This window comes from Diachasma alloeum, unplaced genomic scaffold, assembly GCF_001412515.2.
Source record: "Diachasma alloeum isolate Michigan unplaced genomic scaffold, Dall2.0 Dall_scaffold_00256, whole genome shotgun sequence".
Lineage (NCBI taxonomy): Eukaryota > Metazoa > Arthropoda > Insecta > Hymenoptera > Braconidae > Diachasma > Diachasma alloeum.
Genome location: NW_021680401.1, coordinates 1,497,836 through 1,518,977, shown reverse-complemented (window position 1 = coordinate 1,518,977; position 21,142 = coordinate 1,497,836). Strand labels below are relative to the sequence as shown.

The 21,142-nt window shown below is 36.6% G+C and overlaps 2 protein-coding genes across 2 annotated transcripts; both read right to left on the bottom strand.

The window, feature by feature from the left end:
• Positions 1-2,157: 2,157 nt before the first annotated feature.
• LOC114841178 (hornerin-like) lies at positions 2,158-10,315 on the bottom strand. The gene is made up of 4 exons (XM_029126069.1): positions 10,246-10,315; positions 5,819-6,062; positions 3,657-4,015; positions 2,158-3,159 (listed from the first exon to the last, which is right to left on the bottom strand). Exons 1-4 carry the CDS (start codon positions 10,313-10,315, stop codon positions 2,330-2,332), a joined length of 1,503 nt encoding a protein of 500 aa, XP_028981902.1. The 3' UTR covers positions 2,158-2,329.
• A 2,464-nt stretch (positions 10,316-12,779) lies between these two features.
• Positions 12,780-15,868, bottom strand: LOC107037573. The gene is made up of 4 exons (XM_015256197.1): positions 15,445-15,868; positions 15,239-15,377; positions 13,674-13,898; positions 12,780-13,563 (listed from the first exon to the last, which is right to left on the bottom strand). Exons 2-4 carry the CDS (start codon positions 15,288-15,290, stop codon positions 13,037-13,039), a joined length of 804 nt encoding a protein of 267 aa, XP_015111683.1. The 5' UTR covers positions 15,291-15,377; positions 15,445-15,868; the 3' UTR covers positions 12,780-13,036.
• Between the last annotated feature and the right edge of the window lie 5,274 nt (positions 15,869-21,142).

The window sequence follows — 21,142 nt, the reverse complement described above, 5'->3', positions numbered from 1 at the left end:
CTTCCTAGTGGAGATCTTCCACGCTGTATTAGTCATTTGTTTAGACCGATAATCCCGGCCTGCTTCGTCAAGGAATAAAAATGCCTCTCGAAATGTTTATTTTATGGCGCTGGTGGTCCTCCGTATAGGACCATCTTTGTTCTAATCCCATTTAAAGCCCCCTCATGCCGCCTCGAAAAATTTCCCACACAGTAGAAGTCAATAGTGTAAAGAATGGATCCATTTAACAATAAATTACTTTATTAAAGGAATTTCGGGGGAAATAAATAATAAAAAGTGCTGAATCGTTCGCGGACTAAGAACGAAAATGAACAATCCTATCCTATTCTAAAAAGAATATACACTCAAAGTCGATAAGTATCGATATCTCGCAAGTCTGTCACGCTTATTCGTCATTGGTTCCAGTCGTCTGAGGCGGACAACTTAATTCATGATTAATTTAATTTTGAGATTTTCAATTATGATTGTTACAATTACAGCGCGCTGTAGCGCGCGTTCGGTCTCCTGACGAAAAAGAAAGAGACAATCGTACATAAATATAGTGGAGAAGAAGAAAAAGAAGAAATACGCAACAATATGTCTATCATGCAATTGGAATGCCAGCATTACAATTTCTGAGGATGAGATCTCAATGCAAATACACTAAATAGAATGTTATAGTTGAGTCTAAAATAAAGTAAATCAAAATTTCCATTGAGATTTTTCAACCATGTACATCTTTCTAAAACAGGAATGTTTTGGTTTCAAGAATTCTGTGATATACTCCTTTTCCAATAAATTGCCTTATCCAACGAGGTATCGATTTCTCGGAACTAACGTAAAATCGCCGATAAGTAACTGTCGAAGTTGGTGAGGAATGGAGTTGCGTCATCAAGTTCTCGATAATTACCGCCGTAGAGCCACTGATAGAGGACATTGTATCTGACACTTCTGCAGAATCCTTGAACTCGACGCAAATTTGCTTTATCGATTTCCGTTGAAAAGTGAGGCGATATCGTGCATAATACGGATAAATAACGGCTGACCACAAAAAGTGTTGTTGATGATGTACAACAGAAGTAGTATTTTAATGAATTGATGCTGTGCATACGTCATCCAGGATGCGGATAATCTCAATGACGAAGATGGTTATCATCACATTCAGAACGACCTTATGAAAAGCTATTCATGAATTATCGATAACGAAATAATTTAAGATAAAAATACATTTTTCATCACAGCGGAGGGATTGATCTTGTTGCTTGACACATGAGTTAACTTCTTGGGTTCCTCCAGGTGATTGATTGATTGATAGAATTCACGTGCTCATGACTTCTCTATCACGTAGAAAAATTTGTTTTAGAACGAGTACGCGTATTATGGGAAAAGCGTAAAAATTAAATTCTTTCTACGCTATTGTTCAAAAAAATTCATAGAAAAATCTAGCGTTTTCTATATTATCAGAATTATCGAATAACTTTCCGAAATAAACACCCCTTTAAACAATTGCGTGAGTTATTACGTCATTCTTTTTTAGTTTTTTCTCCGTACAATGAATGTCCCCGGAGAAAACTTGTATATTTCATGCTAATGCATTTCTAATATTATAGTCATGGTCTCTTATATTACTGTGAGTCGCTATGCAGTATCGGTCATGAAGTAAAAAACAAATAAGAACTTCATGAATCTCACAAGGAACACTAGGGAGGTGTTCCCCTCCGATTTTGATCAACTCATATGTTGTAGAGGACTCAAACTGAAGGATACGTATTTTTTATCGGCTAATACGCGGCTTTAGGGGAGGAAACCATGGTCAGGAAATTGCCAAAGAAGTAAAGGCTCGATTAAGACGGATGGAATGAGTTTCTACAATAAATACTAAATCATTTGGACATCTCACAGTTCTCCCAGAAATTATTTCTTCTACCCCAGAAAATTTCAGTTCCGGGGAAAATAAAAAAAAAGGCATTCCGGATTTTTCCATGTTCTTCCCAACGCAATCATTTTCATGAAATCTTTACCTATAATTTGTTTTAAAATATTTTCACAGAGGTAGTTCACCCCCCCTTCAAATTTCACCCCCAGAGGAACTATCAATCGTGATTTTCATAATCGCTCACAAGCTATTTTCTCCTTCGATGGAATGAATAAATAACTCCACCACTGTGATGAGTGATATTTCCTAGAAATATTTTTTTTTATCCCAGAAAATTTTAGTTCTGGCGAAAATCCGAAAATACGTATTCGTAACACGTACTAATAATAATTTATACATTATTGCTAAAATAATTTAGATACATTCATCATATCCCCACATGATCTTCGCTAGTTACCTATGAAATCCCCACAATTAAATATCGAAAATATCAGAAACGGTATCAGTGATATCGGTAAAGAACTGATCGATAGGATTTCTTCTGTTACTCTCCATTCTCCTCCTCTGTTGATCCCTCGAGCTTCCGGAGTCATTCCGCACAAACTCCCTAGGAATATTCTGATCACCACTAGGGAATTTCATGAAAGAGACGGAACCGGCGTTGGCTGTTCCGTGCGCACTAGCTGTCCCCGCTGATTGGCTATGGACCTGTCCTCTGGAGTTCTGGCCTCGATTACCAGAGAGAGAGATACCCTGAGAATGTCCGTTACCAACTGAAGCCGCTGAGATTGTGCCAGAGCTGAAGCTCGCCTGAGTTTGCCCCCCAGAATTCTGATCAACAGATGCTGCTGTGCCTTGAGCGTGACCTTGAGCGTTTCCTGAGCTCTCTACGTAGTTTGTGGACCAAGAAGAGGGCCCAGTGGATCCTGTCTGGCTGTGGGACGAGGACTGACCAAGGGAGAAGCCGTTCGGTGAGTTCGAAGAGGCCGAGGATGATGCAGAAGCTGCGGATATCTGGAGCGAAGGGTTGAACTCGTGATTTTGGGACCACTCTTGGGGACTCGGACCCGCTAATGGATCCTGTGCCCATCGATCCCGTCTGTTGGGGAACTTCACTTGGGGCCTTGAAGCTCGGAAGGGCCGGTAATGACGAGTTGGTGGACGATTCTGGGTTATTAGTAGCGATGGACGCTGAGAGGTGAATCTATCATTACTGATCCCCACGTGGAGACGTAGCGGTGGAGTGTATTGGGGGCGAGCGTGGATTTTGAGGACTGGATCATCAGTTGACGGAGTGTAAAGACCTGATTGCATGAAGTAATGGTCATCAATCCCGGAATCGAGGAAAATACATGGACGGAATTTATATTTATGTCATTAGGCCCGATAAATCGCGATTACAAATAATCTTGGTCGATTTTATAAGCTCTGAAGAGAATTTTCCCCCCAAAATAATTGCCTGAATTGCTTGGGAATCTTTAAAGAAAAATTTCACGCTGAAATCTGAGAGTCTTAGGTAAACTACTTGAGGTATTAAACAGCATCAACTTGAATCTATAAAAATCTCCAATTGAAACTCACAGAAATTCCATTCGAAAGGAAATAAATCATTAGCAAAAATATATTGACTGTGTTGTGACGAAAGTCATTTTCGACTTGTCTTCATATGTTAAGTTGTAGGTTATTTAATTCTTATTCATAGAATTTCCATTGGGATGAACTAAAGGTGATCTTATCCTCTTGATTAGCAATTAAATTGTCAATGGGCTTATTGGTGAACAATAAATCAAGAAATCATTACCTCCAATATCATAATTGGGGCCAATATTCGTCCAAGAGGGTTTTCCACCTCGATCACTCTGACCACGTTTTGCTCCATCAGCACCAAACTCAGCCCCATTTCCCACCACTGAAGATGCCCCAGATGCTGCTGAGGAGTGAGCATTACCCACGCTCGAATGAGCCTCACTGTTCGCCTGATTATTGACAACACTTCCGTGAGCCCCAGCACTCGCTTGACCCAGTGCAAAGGAATTACTATCAGCCTGAGAATGTCCTCCAAATGCTGGGTGATTTAAATTGAATGCATTTGCATCAGAGGCGGATATTCCAGAGAGTCCTGCGGAGAAAGAGCTGGATTGACTGGCAGATATCCCGGAGCTTAAATGAAAATGATGAAGTGAATTAGATTCAGCAAATTCTTTCCGTCTTGGAAATTACTCCGTTTTAACGTATGAAAAGATTTAGCGGAGAAACCTAGCATTTCTCTAAGAAATTCCATCAAATTTTCATTTGAATTCTCTGACAGTTCAAATAAGTTCGAATAAGTCTATTGATTTTTTTGCGCATAGGTTGCGAGATTTCCGTATGAGTCATTCCCTTCAAATTCTTTTCTGTAAAAATTTTTGGGCTCAAATTTTTCAAGTTTTTTTTCACAACATTTTTTCTCTCACTATAAGGTGCAGAGCGAACTTATAATATAAAATTGGTGACCAACAAAATATCTATTGAACATAGCTCAGTAACGTTGCATTATTTTGAATATAAATTGGCATTAAAAGCTTCTGGAATTGCCGATGAAATCTCATGTTAATGTAAGCCCAATCTGTTTGGAGCGTGACTTCAAATACTGCATTCTGACTGCCCGCGATCCGTTCTTGGGAGAAATAATAATCCGATAAATACCCAAAATTATCTTGTATTCCGCTCAAGCTTCCATGGAAACAAAAAATGGTGTCAAATTTCGCAAGAAGATCCCCAAATTATCCGTAAATACCCGATAATTTTGAAGCACACGTATGAAAAAATTCAATAGAAAACCTGGCGAATTCGCTAGAAAATTCTATTGGAATTCTATAGGAATTCTATGGGATTTATATAGGATTTCTAGGGGAATTGTATTGAAAAATTCTATTTGTTTTTTGCGCTGATTCTATTGTATACTCGATGAGAAAAAGTCAATAGATTTCAAATTTCTGTTTGAATTTTCCTTTTGAGGTTTTTTCTATAAGAATGCTTGGGCATCAATTTTCCAAGTTTTTTTCCACTGGGATTCTATAATGCAAAACAAAACAAAATTCAGCGGAAAAAACTTAGAAACCTTGTACCCAATAATTCTCATAGAAGAAATCTCAAGTGAAAAATTCTAATAGAAGTTCAAAATATATTGAATTATTCCGTCCAAACAGGCAATAGAATCAGTGCAGACAACAAGTAGGGTTTTTCAACTAGAAATCCTATAGATATCCTATGGGAACCCCATAGAATTCCAATAGAATTTTCCAGCGAATTCGCTAGGATTTCCTATTATACATGCAATAGAATCAGCGCAAAAAAACAAGTAGAATTTTTCAATAGAATTCCCATAGAAATCCTATGGAAACCCTATAGAATTCCTATAGAATTCCAATAGAATTGTCTAGCGAATTCGCTAGGTTTTCCTATCAGATATGCAATAGTATCAGTGCGAAAAAATAAGTAAAATTTTTCAATAGAATTCCAATAGGAATCCCATAGAAACCCCATAAAATTCCTATAGAATTCCAACAGAATTTTCTAGCGAATTTGCTGAGTTTTCCATTTAATTTTTTCATGCGTGCACCCGGGCTACTACAGCTTTTAATCCTCTCCCTAATTATTCTTAAACTTTCATCAAATATTAAAGTCCAAAAATAGCGTCATCACTTGTGAGTCACAACAATTAACCCGCAATTTCACTCAAGAAAAACAAACAAAGGAAAAAACCGATGTTTAACAATGACTAATTTGTGCGTCATCTTCTTGAAAAACATGTCAACGCGCAATTACTTTGTGGTACAACATGAAAATAAAGGTGTCAGTCTAGACAATGGAACCCAGCGCTTCCACTAAGCACTTGAGAATTGTCGAATCTCCCGATGACTGAAGAGGAAATGGAAAAAAAAATTGATCGCGGATTTCTGGTCTCCCTCGTTAATCACTCACCCGGCATTACCAAAGCTCCCTGAACTGCTACTCTGGCTCTGGGATAGACTGATACTATCCTTGGTACCACCGACACTCAAGGAATGAGCATTACTCCCGCCAGCACTGAGGGAGAAACTCGCCGAGAATGGTAGAAATCTTGGTTGGGGTGAATTTCCATTCTTCGGTGAGGCTGCCTCTGGCGTTAATTCCGGTGGTGTATTCCACCTCCTCTCGGCTTCATCATTGAAGTACACACGATCCTCTGTGGAGATTCAATGCTTGAGGGTTACGATAAATACGGAAAAATGAAAAGTATAGGAATGAGATAGTCATTCTGGAGCTATTGACTCTGAGCATAAACCGTTTGTCTTAAAAATGTCCCGTACGGAGAGAAAAATTGGATAAAAATTACTTACAAGGAACACTAGGGAGGTGTTCCCCTCCAATTTTGATCAAACTCATATATGTTGTAGAGGACTCAAAACTCAAGGACACGTATTTTTTTTATCGGCTAATACGCGGCTTTAGGAGGGAGGAAACCATGGTCAGAAGGTGACCACTTTCGGGGGGTGATCTTTCAATCCCACCTATAACGAGGGTGTTTTTACAAATGTTCATCACGGTATTGAATAGCTTGTGAGAAGTTATAAAAATCACAATTGATAGTTCCTCCGGGGGTTGAAATTGAGGGGGGGGGGGGGAAACTACCCCGTAAAAATTTTGTTAAAAAAAATACTGTATTATTTTATGATCTTCCCGATGCAATCATTTCCATAACATCCTGAGCCATATATTTTTTTAATATAAAAAAATTATTTCCAAGCGTTAGTTAGCCCCCCAAATGTCAACCCCCAGAGGAACTAATCGTGATTTTCAGAACCACTCACAAGCTATTTATTACCTCGATGGAATGAACAAATAACTCCACACTGTAATGGGTGATATTCACAAGAAATCATTTTTTATGTATCCCAGAAAATTTATGTTCTGACGAAAATCCAAAAACACGTATTCTGCATTTTTTCATGTTCTTTCAAACGCAATTGGTTTTATAAAATTCTGAGACATCGTTTTTTTTGAAAAACGAGATTTTTCATAGGGGTAGTTTACCCCCCAAATTTCAACCCCCGGATGACCTATCAATTATGATTTTCATAATTCCTCACCAGCTATATATTACCTTGATGAAATGGATAAAAAACTTTACCACTGTGATGGGTGATATTTCCGAGAAATAATTTTTTTCACCCCAGAAAACTTCAATTCCGGGGAAAATTCAAAAACAGGTATTTCACATTTTTCCATGCTCTTCCAAATGCAATTAGTTTTATTAAATTATGAGCCATATATATTTTTTTTTGGAANAACTTCTCACAAGCTATTCATTACTGCAATGAACATTTGTAAAAACACCCTTCTTATAGGTGAGATTAAAAGATCACCTCCGAAGGTGGTCACCTTCTGACCATGGTTTCCCCCCTAAAGCCGCGTATTAGCCGATAAAAAAAATACTTGTCCTTTAGTTTTGAGTCCTCTACAATATATATGAGTTTGATCAAAATCGGAGGGGAACACCTCCCTAGTGTTCCTTGTTAGTAAACTTTTTTTTTAATCATTCTTCGTTACGCAAAAATTATACGCAATATCGGCCAGTTAAATCATTAACATTCTCCGGGATAATTTTTGACGGAATGCAGGGTAAAAGTAGAAGATAGGTAGAAGATATTTTCGCAATAATCTACAATGTCTTGTTAAATTTGATCCATCAATTAAATCGACAAACGTTTATTGAAAATTTAACAAATGGTTGTCGAATGAAATTGAAAATTTTTTTTTTAATTTTAACTAAATAGTTGTTAAATTCCACCAACTGGTTGTTAAAATTCAACAACTGATTGGTAATGTATTTTTTCAACAACTATTTGGTGAATTTGAAAAACTAGTTGGGGAATTTAACAACTAGTTGGTGAAATTCACACCAAATATATTTCAAGTTTGCTCCATAATTACTTGACTTGTTCGGTAATTTATCTCCAACGTATTTTCTCCAAGCAGTGGCCCTGCACTGACAGAAAAAATAATGTTATAAAGAGAATGTTATTTGAACCAACTATCATTTGGTTGTTAATTTTCAAAAAAATATGATTTCATAGTGAATACCAGTTATCTCTTCTTGAGATACATTTGATTGCGAGACATCGAACTTCTCTAAAATTCAAGTTCCTCTTATTTGTCGCAATAATGAGAGTATTTCATTTCTTGCTAGCCAAAAGTTTGCTATCCCCAGAAATTTGTTGGTTTACTCAAAAATCAAAATTATTCTCATGACTAAATACGTTGTTACCTCAATCCACACGATCATACGTTGTTCTAAGTAAATTATAATTGAAGTGAGGGTATGTCGAATCAGAATGAATATTGTTACGCGGAAAAAGCTTCGAGATTCTAGTAAGATGTCGTTGAGTTGAAAGAAGTTTATATTTCGTGACTAGAAAAAATCGCATTAGTTTACAATAACAGAATCACAGATTACGGCAACTGAACACAAACTTGGATATCACAAATTTCGTTCAATGTGATGTACGGAAAGCTCAATTTAAACATCGGCTTCAGCCGAGAAAACAACATTGAATTCATTCCTCAATGTAATCATCTCCTAGGTACGAATTTTTGATCAATTCATGAAAGTAGAAAATTTCTTGACTGCAAATTATATTAGGTTAAAAAAAATTAAACTTTTCCATTTTTGTGGTGATTACATGTGACTTGACGACAAGGACTTTTTTATTTAATTCAAGTAAATGTATCTCAAGAAGAAATAATTGATATTCACCGTCAGATCTTACTTATTTGAAAGTGGTTCAATTATATAGTACTTTTTCCAAGAAAGAAACATCTCAATAAAAATAATTTTCTCTAACAGTATGGAGATTGCGTGGCGATGTTGTTATAAGTTATAACTCAATTATGGAAGCATTTGCAATATCAATATTGAATGTTTCATTTGGTTATTTCCTACGGATGAACTTCCACGAAGAGTTTATTATTCATCACGAATTTTTTATTTGGAATCTAATCGAGTACGTGACTTCGAGACAGATTCCGTGGACGGATGAGTGGCGAAAGGTGATAAGTCCAGTAACTCTTCGGATTATTTCGTATTGGAACGTCTTCTAACACAAGGGGTGCGGGGGGGCTTATCAAAGTTTTCCATTCGCTATCCGATCATTCTTTAAATTTCATAATTGCTTCGCTCTCGAATGGTAGATGAGAAAATTGAAGTGTTCTAATCATTTTGAGTTCTGCATTCCACTTCAACTCTCTACAGACGTGTTCAATCATTTTTCTGTTGACATGATTGTGTCAGTGGAAAGTGATAAGAATCATATCAATAACATACTTTTAGAACTCAGGGATATCAGGTCAATTAAAGCAATCTTTAATTTTTGTATCGAGAATTGGAAGCTGCGAGCCTCCACTTTGAACGAATAGATTTGTTAAATTTTTGTATGACCTTATATAGTCTGTACCTAAGTACATCCATTCTGATCCTCTGATTGCACTGTGAGCTGAGTAAACATGCATATGAGTGTTTCTGTTTGCTGAGATTATATTATTTCCTATTGTTATTAATTTTGTAAAACCCGCATTGTAATAGATGATTTATCTAAATACAATAAAACACATAACATACAAATCAATAACAAATTTAAATCAACTCAAGAGTGCACGGAAGAAAATATTCTCGAATCGAATATATAATATTCTGGAAACCGAAATAGCATATACAAAAAAAGTTATTCTGGAATCGAGAATTAAATATTTCGGATACCGGAATCGAAATAATATTCCGGAATAGTGAAATAGTCCTGATTCCAGAATATTATGCACCACATTCAAGGATATTTTATTTTCCGTGCGATGTGTAGAATTTATATAAAATTCAGTAGCGAAGTAGTAAAACGCTACTAGTTAATTTGGACTATTGGCCAGTTTTCAATGAATATCTCGGAGTGTAAGGGAGATAGCAAAATTTTTGTTACAACCTTTTTTGTAGAGCCAATTGAGAGCTACAACAAAGGTAATTACAAAAATTTCGCAATCTCCCTTAGATTCGCAAATATTCCTTAAAAACTCAACTGGAAGATAATTCGACGTAAACCATTTTATCACTTCGCTACTGAATTGAATTTGGAGCAAATTCTACAAAAAAAATTGTCAGAAATATTTCCCAAATCTTCTGAATTCACTCGTCAACTACGACAATTCTATTGCACCTCCATTCTCCAGTCAATCCACCGCGAACTGTACCATAAACTCAATTAAGACAAGTCAACAACTCCACAAATCACTCAAACTCTTCTCACGCTGAAACAATAGCTTCAATCTCTAATTACGCAATCCACCCGCGATTTTTGCGAATGTTACACTGGAGGACTTCTTACCTGCGGCTCTCAAACCCGTGAAGATGAGTAAGAAAACAACTACTCTACACCTCGCCATGACTGACCACATTCTGACCCGATACGACGTGCTCTCGCCCTTTTTTAACAAGTAAATTCGACCTTAGGAGATTCATTAGGATGCGCAAGGTGTTGCAGGCTATTGCCTCTTCGGTTTTACCAGCGTTTATTCGACACACTCATCGATGAGCAATTACATCACACCTGAAATTTTTTTACGGTGTGTGTAGATTTCTATCAGCCTAAAGGAAATATATTTTTCTGAAAAAAGTCTGTTATTTAGAATTCAGAGATACTTTGACAGTGCTTTGGAAGAACATGGCCTCCAACAGTGAGACTCATTCGTCACTCCTGAGGCAGTAACTCTCAGTTAGATACTGAAGTGCTTTAGAAGAGAAGATAAAGATATGGACGTTCTAGGTGAATGTCGCAGTTGGGGAAGCATTTGACTCACATTTGCACCTTGAAATGGTCAATTTGCGTCGATAATATTTGAGGGTCGGGGGCACAATTGGGTATTCATTAAAAAATGTAAAAATTCGAGGAATGATTTCACGTATGAAAAAATTCAATAGAATACCTTGAGAATTCGTTAGAAAATTCTATTGGAATTCTATAGGAATTCTATGGGTTTCTATAGAATTTCTATTGGAAGTCTACTGAAAAATTCCATTTGTTTAGTGCGCTAATTCTATTGGATGTTCACTAAGGAAAAGTCAGTGGATTTCGAATTTCTGTTTGAATTTTTCTCTTGAATTTTTTCCATTAGAATTATTGGGCACAAAATTTTACTGTAGAATCCGAGTGGAAAAAACATAGAAAATGGATACCCAAACATTCTCAGAGAAAAAATTGCAAGAAAAATTTTTTAACAGAAATCCAGTCGAAATCCATTGACTTTTTCTTATTGAATACCCAATAGAATCAGCGCACAAAACAAATAGAATTTTCCAATACAACTCCAATAGAAATTCAATGAAAGTCCAAATTTTTAAGTAATAGAAAGACGAGAAGTCTCCAACTTTATTCAACTTTTTACCTTCACGCACGAAAAAATTTAATAGAAAAACCTAGGGGAGCATGGGGCAAAATGAAACACGGGGCAAAATGACACAGTGGGAAAATCTCGTCATCTAAAGGAGATAGGACATTTTTGAAGAGGACCTTTTTTGTAGCTTGTAAAATTCTCTACAAAAAAGGTTTTATTGAAAATCGTTCTATCTCCCTTAGATCACAAGATTTTCTTGCTGTTTCATTTTGCCCCGTGTTTCATTTTGCCCCACCGTCCCCTATCAAATTCGATAGAAAATTCTATTGAATTTCTATTAAACTTTCTATTAGTTTTTGGCTGATTCTATTGATATGTTCAATAGAAAACATTCAATAGAAAAAGTCAACAGAATTCGATTTTTCTATATAATTTATTCTTTTCATATATTTTGTATAAAATTTGCTCGACTCAAATTTTCTAAGTTTTTTTCATTCTATTTTTCTTTTCTTCTCATCAGGAAAATCAAACGAAAAAACTTAGAAAATTTGAGCCGAGGAAATTCTATAGAAAAAAAAAATCTGAATAGAATAATATCTCATAAAATATCTCAATAGAATAAGTTATATAGAAAAATTGAATTCTATTGACTTTTTCTACTGAATATTTTCTGTTGAACTTTCTGTTGATTTCAATAAAATCGGCCAAAAACTAATAGAACAGTTCAATAGAAATTCAATAGAATTTTCTAACGAATTCGATAGGTTTTTCTACTAAATTTTTTCATCCGTGTTGCGGCACGACGTTCACATCGCGACCACTGAAACGTTAACCCTAGTCTCGTCACCAAACGCGACCCTGCGACTCTGGTCACCGCCGCGGGGATTCCCCGCCGTGTTATTTAGGATCTGGCGTTGCCGAATTCACTCTACACTGCCCGGACTCATTTAGCGAGTTTCCGGCAACGTCGCGTGATGGGCAATTTCATTTAACATGAAAAAAAAAAAATTCATCTGTTCGAAATAGTTTATTTTCTTTAGGAATTTCGGAAAATATGTTGCTTTAAAAACTACTATAATTCTTCAGACACCTCAATTGACAAAGTCAAATTTTTTTGAATTTTTCCGGTTAGCTAGTCAATTGTAATTAAAGAAAAACGATGTGCGGCGGAGTTTCCTTCATACTGTGACCAATCTAGGGTTAATAATTTTTTTTTGACAAAACCATATTCCCTTCAATTATTTCTCACAGTTATCTTCCGTCCCTCGAATGCATTGAAACCCAACATTTAATCGAGAAGATGAAACACGACAAATGAGATTGATGCCGGGTTTATGTGGCACATTAGCTCCTTGATTAAGATAAATTGATGTAGTGCTTCTTACGTGGTTTCACACACAGAGAACGATTGAAGCGACGCGGTCCTTGGGGAAAACCCACTTGCGTTTCAACTTGTCATTGGAGTAAAGGCAAACGTAATGGTGAAAAAATAAATCAAACGATTCAATTTTATTTCTAGCCACCCGGATGTTAACTTCACAATGGATTTAATTCATCGAGAATTTTTTATTTTGATGCTAACTTGTAGCTACAGAAGTATACATAAATTATATCAGTCTTATACAAAAATGCTATCAAGGATGAAAATAAAGATAACGATATTTTAATCGTGAACACCATCAGAGGATGAATATTTTTGAAAAAGTGTTAATCAAATTTTTCATTCATCTCATGTTCTCCGGACGTATGAGACTTTTCGAAGTACATTTTTGTAGACTTTTAAATCTATATTTTCTCATCATTTATCTCAGGACTCCAGACAAATTTCGTATTCAGCTTGGCACTTTCAGGTGTAGCAAGTCCCCTGATTGATCCCAATTGTGAAGTTGATGAACTGGGAAATTCTTTAGGATTTTTTTCATCTTCAAATATTACGCTGTCAGTATTGGAACCACTAGACGGCTGATTGCCCGGTGGAATGTCAATACCCGTTACTTTCACAATTTGGCTATTGTCCTCGTTACCACTTGGCGTTGTAGATCGTTCGTATTTCACGGATTTCGGGGTGGTACTAGCTATCGAATTTTCACTAGCAACCGGAACAGTCGTTTTCACTCGGCTATTCTTCAATGGAATCGTCGAGTCCACTCCCCCAGGCAAATGATCGATGGCCGTTGAGACTGGAGAAGTTAAAGGACTTGTCGGTTTGACTGCTATTTTCTTCTTGTTGTTAATTTCCTCATTTTTCGACGGTAGTATCGGCTTTTCACTCGGAGGACTCTCCTTCGTATTGCACGCTGAATTGACTCCACCTGTATAATGAGATTTTAGTTGAATTCTTTACTTTTTGCATCACTTGAGGGTTTAATTTTATTGGGGCTAAAAGTTTTCAGAATTATTTGAAATAGCGAGCGTTAATTACTCAGGGTTATTCTTCTTAACGTTTCGACGATGGACTTCTGAGACTTCTCGAGATTCTCGATCCGCTTCTTCAGTAATTTCATTCCGTTTTCAGCGGGCTCGTTGTCGCGGAAGAGGCTGCTCACTGAGGAGAACGGCCAGGAGGGAGAGAATGTAATCCACCCGTCTGCTCGGGGTCTCTCCGAGACTGGTGAGTCATCTGGGCTGTGGCCAGTGGTGGGAATTCCTGCGAGAGAATTTTCGGAATTTCATTTCGATTCGGGATTGTAGCGTTTTGCGAATATTTGGGGTGGGAATTACTCGATGCAACGGGTAACGCAATTATGAGATGCTTTCATGCGAAAAGATGAAACTATAAATCGAGGATTGTTTAGTGGATTCTATGATTTTAACCCCTCCCGAACGAGCCCTTTTGTTTCCAAGCGGGGAGTACGCTCGGTACAACTAGAATGTAATGACTTCTAATCGACGGAAAATTATGAAACACGAAACACCTTAATCTAAGAGAATCCCCGTCCCCTGTATTTTACGATTTTGAGGGAAAAAGGTGAACAAAAAAATTTATTGCACGTTCACAGGTAATTTTGAATTCTCAATGAATAAGAAATGGGGATATGAAAGCGAAGTAGTTGTCAGATAATCCAAGAACTCGATTTGAAAAAGTGCAAAAATTATGAAATTTTGAGGTTAAACATGGGGATTTTCAGCGAGTCAAGTTTTCAGAAGATTTTAATAAGTCACTGGTGTAAATCTGCACTGAAAAAAGATATTGATGTGTTCCATATATTTGAAAGTGGGAATACAAATTTTTATGGTTTTTTCATTCACGAAGTTTTGAAAAGCGAACAATTCCCTGTCAACTTAAGGGTTAAGTGGTCGCATTGTGGGGGAATCCCCGCTAAACCATGCGCCACCTATTGTTGAGCGAGTGAGATTGGATAAAATATTGTTCAGAATATTCATTGAAGGAATTCCCAAAAAAATGTGTTCAACCGTGGAAAATCCGAAAAAGTACGGGGATAGTAAGATGTTTGGGAAAAATGAAATCTTGCTTGAAAAAAGATGTTAACTTGAACAAAGTACTTGGATATCCTTAAGGATGTTCTACACCCTTTCTGCCAAAAGTCACGTTTTTTAAATTTTTCTGGCAAACTTATGATGGAATTGACGTGAAAAAATATAACGTTTTTGCGTTTTGTCATTATTTAATGACTGACGAAATTTTAAGGTGGTGCGAACATTTTCCTGCGTTTTCTCTAAACTTTTAAAAAGAATCACAAAACTGTAGAAAAAACGCATGAAAATTATCGCACCACTACGCAACTTCGTGAGCCATTAAAGAATGACAAACCACAAAATCGTTATATTTTTTCACGTCACTCCCATCGATAATTTGCCAGAAAAATGAAAACAACGTCAATTTTGGCTAAAAGGGTTTCGAACATCCTTAACTATCTATCAAAGTGAAGTTTGCTTGGAGTTCTGAACGGTATTTGTTTCCCTTATTTTTGTCCTTATTCATAATTAATTAGTCATCTACGAAAATGTTAGTGATGAAATTATTACCATAAATCTCACTGAACAAGACAAGTCCCACCAAAATCACCAACTTAACCATGTTCCGCCAATTATCTTTGCGACACAAGATATGTAATGTGCAAGCACCAAAGATATTCCCCAGACTGAAGCCCCCAGCATCCTTGAACTGGTTTATATAGGGAATCAAGGGTGTATCAGTACTAAAGGAGCCATTAGGCTAACGAGTCTCCTACCTTTTCTCTATCCACCGGCTACATCTCCATTTTCAACGGAGTCCACTCTGCCCTCGTTAGTCCATTGTTTTTTCCTTGCGCCAGCCTCTTTTTCTTCACTTCGAAAAACTGTTAAGGTGAGTGCTCCATCCGATAAGAATGAAAAACAGGGGGTGGGAGATGTATTGTTGCATAGATATCTGGGATGCGCTTTTCAAATGCTTTCAAAAAGGAATGCAGCACTTAGGATAATTGTTTTGATCCTTTGACCTAAATTCTTTGGATTCTTGGTCGTCCGTAGTGGACCATCCATTTGTCAAATTTTTTAGATTATTCCGAAATGTATGTGATGAAAGAATTTTTGTTGACAATACGAAAAATTTGAAGGATTTATAAAAAAGAAACACTGAAACAAAAAACATCCAGGGTTTTCGCATTCTACAGTAATCGAAAAAATTATTTTTGTTGAGATGTTTCTTTCTTGGAACAATTATTATATGCTTGAACCAATTTCAAATAAGTAAGATCTTACGGTGAATATCGATAATTTCTTCTTGAGATACATTCACTTGAATTAAATAAAACAGTAATTTTATTTATTTTTTTCTAATTTTGTGAGATTTTTTCTACATTTCAATTTTCTTTCTAATCTCGAAAAATTTGGTTTCTTATAAGGTGCTCTGTTATGTTGTAACCTCTGAAGTAATTATTGTCAATAGTACTAAGTAATAATTTCTTAAGCGTAAATCACGTTTAATAAAACGTAATGAACGTTTAGGTTTTTCTGTGTGCTGTACCACTGGTTCAAAGAACAAATCATTGCTCCATTGTTCATTCGACAAATTAGATGACTAGATTTCTTTATTCAGAAAAGGAAATTCCGAAGACGTCAATAATTCAACCCATCACCCAACATCCTCACCAATAATCAATAGCTAGTATCCAATTACCGCCGATTATCTCGATGATCACGAATCTCCGGGAGACCACAAAAACATATATTTAAATCAGCGATAAACTTCACACTCCAGTGGCGTTGAGTTGCAATCGATTATCTGACATATCCAAGATCCGCAAACGTGAATAATCATGAGGTGCGTCCACTCCACTACCTAAATCCACCATTCAGTTATGATTATCATGAACGGATGCAACCGAACAATGTTCTTACATTTCCGCACTTTCCCAACTCGTTCAGTCGAAACAATAAAAATGCAGTCGAATTTCAGTATAATATACCTCAAGCAGCAGTTTTGTATTGGTCGTGGGGTACACTGTTAGATTTATTTTTTAATTTCATGGAGGACATGATAAGAAGTCTCATGCGAGTGACATTGAATCGAATTTAGGGAAAAAATGGTTATGAAATTTCCAGTTTTAAGTAAAACTCACAGAAATTCATGAATTTTCGGTGGAACATGAATATTCAGCAACAAAATAACTTGAATTTCCAATTTTTCCCTGCATGTTCCTGATTTTGCACAGAATAATTAAACTGAAAAATCAAGTTTTTTATTGATTTCCAGATCGTTTGAACAGAAGATCAATGAAATATTCAATTTTTCAATGACAAGATTTCCTGAAATTTCAGTGGAAGTTAAACGCGATAGAAATTTCCGAAATTTGGCATGGAAAATTCAAACGAAAATTTTTAACAGTGTATTTTCTACATAGAAAGAAAAAAGTTAAGTACAACTTATTCGAAAAGTCAAGTAGAGTAACCAGGCCAATAAATAGACGGTTAAATACAATTTGAGGTCCGTCAAGAGATCAAAAAGTGTTAAATCACCTAAATACGCCTAAATTATGGGAAAATAATGATTTGAAGTGGAAACAATGAAAGAATAAATGATAAAATAACGAAAAAGTGGAATACGACCCCAAAAGTAGTGAAGCGGTAAACCGAGTTAATTCGATTTTGACTATTAGCCAGTTTTTGCTGAATATCTCGGAATCTAAGAGAGATAGCAAAATTTTTCTCATGACTTTTTTTATAACGCTCTATTGGCTCTACAAAAAATGTCATGACAAAAATCTTTCTATCTGTTTTAGATTCCGAGATATTCGTCAAAAACTAGCCAATAGTAAAAAACGACTTAACCCGGTTTACCGCTTCGCTACTGAATTGCAGTATTCGAGGTACCGTGGACCAATCAGAACAGAGTTATATCGAGAATTTCGTTCCTCCTCGGTTCACCCAATCAGAGCGCAGTATTCGAGGTCACGTGACACGTTCGCGTAGGTTTCATTTTGATAATTCACCAGGCTACTAGTAAATTATCAAAATGATGATAATTCCATAGTTGCCTGTCAATTGTTCTCTCTGATTTTGGACTTTTCAATTAGTGAAAAAAGCTTGCATAAAGTTGTGGTGATTTGATTCAAGATAAAGAGTCATTCAATTTGCGTCGATTTGACCACAATTCTTTACGAGAAATTAATAACAAGATTAACGATTTTTTTTTAAATTCTGTGGAGATGGCACACAGTTTCATCCGCTATTACATATTTATACATACACCCTCGAGGGACTTCACTATAAAGTTTTTTTTTCAATTACTAAGGGATGAGAAGCCCTTCGACTGTCTTTCGGGCAGTCAAATATGCCGAGAATTTCTAAATAACATTTTCTTAATTTTCCTCCACGTGCAGATATTCGACTGTAAGAGCACAAAAAATTCTCCGCGAACATTACTGGAACTATCACAGTAATCTCATCATGGTCGACCTTGACAATGATCTCTCCTTGACCATAGACACGACCCCAATTCAACAAGGAAAACCCATTCCCAACGTCGCTACAAATATGCTCGCTATCGCCAATTGAGATAACCCTCGAGCCCCTCTCAAACCCCTCAGCGTGAACCTCAATTATTTTTCTCAATGTCTATAAATTCCAGTTTCATCACAATATTGAGGAAAACCATGCGATGAGTTCAAGAGGAGATTCACCTCGGGAAAAAAAAAACCTTTGCGTTTTTCGAGAAAAACACTTCAAAAACACTATTTTCCGCCTGATTTTTCCTCAGGCGGTTACACGCACGTATCATATAATAGTATATTTCAGCACATGTGGGGCAATATCGTCATTAACGTGTGTGGGGTTTACAGCATGAGCCGAAGGCGAGTGATGTAACCACACACGTTAAGGACGAAATTTCCCAACAAGTACTGAACAAAATTTTATGTCACGAAGCCTGAAACCGGCTGAATTAGACACGAGACGCGAAGCATCGAGTGTGTAATCCAGCCGGTTTCAGGCATGAGTGGCGTAAATAATATTAAAAAATTTTTTTTCTTCAGAAACAAAAAAAATTTTCCCGAGGTGAACCTCCCCTTAATAATAAAATCCCTAAAAGAATGAGGTTTTCTGGATGGGGCGCTTTTGTTACCAAGCGTAGTTTGCGCTCAATACTACTCGAATAGGATTATTTCTAATGAATGGCAAATTATAAAACTAATATCTACACGGAGAGAAATATTCAATGAAAATTACGTATTTTTTTCGTAATTCTGGAGCGAAATGTTATTGTAGGGAATTTTACGGAACTGTCGCGGAATTTTTCCAGAGCGTTCCGTAATTTTTATCTGAATCTCCTGTCCATGCCACATATGGACCCGAGAGCTTATCCTATCAAAGCATCGTAAAAACCGTTTTCTCATAAGATGGAAAAATCAAGTTCGGGGGGGGTTTTTTGGGGATAACTCCCGTTTGGCTTACATCTCGCGTATTAGGAGCTCGCATTTCATTGTTTATTATTTCCTAAAGTGTGTACTATAGCTAGTCAAATTTTTGTTCAATAGCTGGCGACTGTTATAAATATTATCTATGAAAAACATGAGGACAATCTTAATCTTTACATCGAACTCCTCCGAAAACACACGTTTACCGTACCCCGCGGTCTGTCAAACCGCTCTCTGTGCGCGGATGATATTTCCCGTTTGTTTGACTGAATGAATCAATACTTTTTCTATCTGAAGATTCATATGAGGGCTAAAACGGAGAAAGGTAAAAAAAGAGAAAGGTTAAACGATGGAAGCGTCAAACGGTGAAGGGTTAAACAGAAGAGGCAAAACGTATGAGTATATTTAATTTAATTTTTTTTTCTTCCCAATTTTTCTCTGTGCATAAATGACAGTAAATAAAACGAGGTGAATGTCCCAGTAGTTGAACGTACAAATAGAACATCATAACTTCGGCTGGTCGAAAAAAAAACACTCATTACGAGCGTGTCGATGTATCCCTCTAAATAGATTGCCAAAAATGTGGTACCAATTAGGACTTTTCCGGGCTGTTGCGAAAGGGTTCTTAACTGGGATAATTTTCGATGAAATGCAGGATAAATTGTAGACTTTCGGCAGAAATTACCCTCACGTTCGAAAATTTTCCCGGGCCAACAGGGACAAATTCACTACTGGTCTCGCAGTTTGTCCCCAATATAGACCGAAAAAATACTGAAAATCCAGTTCGCTTCACGATTACTTAACCTGTTCAATAATTTTTCTCCAACTTTTTTCTCCGTGTACAAGGCTACTTATAAAAACAATAGTTATTTTCATCACAAGGTCCGCAAAGTATTTTCTGACGAATGTGGCTTTATTGGCCGAGCCGAATAATACTTTGAAAACGAAAATACTTTGTGGACGAATGTGATTATAGGCCTCGCCTTCGGCTCGGCCAATAAAGCCACATTCATCAGAAAATACTTTGTGGACCTTGTGATGAATGCAATTTTTCGTCAGAAGGCCCGTAAACCGCGATCTAACCGAGCGAAGCGAGCGAGCGAAGCGAAGTTAGAATCGCGGTTTACCGGGCCTTGTGACGAAAAAGAGTTTATTATATAAATTGAGCGGAAAGAATAATAAAACGACGTAAAAGCAAAAGTGACACGTCCGCATACTCGCCATCAAGATAAAAGAATATCAAGAGAGAAAGAGACGATCGTACATGAAGATGGCTGATAGAGAGGAGCAGAACAAATACGCAACACTACACTGATAGAAAGCATTAGGTATTGTTAACAAATGGATTTGGTTAGAGCCTAGGGTCTATTCGGTCTCACCAAATATTCATTCGTTAAAAGTTAACAAATGTATATGTGAAGAGCTCTGTTTGTCTCGACTTCCAGCTTTCAAGTGAACCATTTGTTAACTATCAATGAATGGTGGAGTTGAATATTAGCAAATAAATGTTCGTTAATAGTTACCGAATCTCGTTTGGCATCAATGAGTCATTCTATCAGTGAACTTCCCTCTTGAAAAGGTGTCGCCTCGACAACAGGGGGCCTTTTTTCGAGTTTGAGGTGAATGGATTTGTCAACGGAAGTGGTTGCGTTCACGTATCACGTTGGGGAACAAAAGTTGGAGATTTCCAATTAGTAAATCGTGATTCACCAACCACCAATCGTAATTCCAACCTTTGGCAATCATTGGCAATCAATGAAAACTAAACATAAATTCGACTGTGAATTAAGGTTTTTTCCGACTAAACAAAAAAAAAGTCCTTCGTCGGAATTCACATTTTTCTCCAACATATTCCGAGGAAGGAATTCATAAAAAATATGAAAATATTTCTAAAGTGATGCTTGATTTTTAAAAACTTTTAAAATACTTCTAATTGAAAAGTCAATACACAATTCATCTGTTAGCAGAAGATGTTTTGAGTTAATTTGTGTTGAAATTAATAAAATAATAAGTTTCGATAAATCGATATTTGCGT

Bases quoted from the DNA above. Each gene is read 5' to 3' on its own strand.
- LOC107037573 (XM_015256197.1), bottom strand. From the start codon at position 15,290: ATGGTTAAGTTGGTGATTTTGGTGGGACTTGTCTTGTTCAGTGAGATT. The intron at 13,899-15,238 runs GTAATAATTTCA...ATTCTCTCGCAG, and splicing joins CTTGTTCAGTGAGATTTATG to GAATTCCCACCACTGGCCAC. The intron at 13,564-13,673 runs GTAATTAACGCT...CTCATTATACAG, and splicing joins GTTAAGAAGAATAACCCTGA to GTGGAGTCAATTCAGCGTGC.
- LOC114841178 (XM_029126069.1), bottom strand. From the start codon at position 10,315: ATGTGGTCAGTCATGGCGAGGTGTAGAGTAGTTGTTTTCTTACTCATC. The intron at 6,063-10,245 runs GTAAGAAGTCCT...GAATCTCCACAG, and splicing joins CACGGGTTTGAGAGCCGCAG to AGGATCGTGTGTACTTCAAT. The intron at 4,016-5,818 runs GTGAGTGATTAA...TTTTCATTTAAG, and splicing joins GGGAGCTTTGGTAATGCCGG to CTCCGGGATATCTGCCAGTC.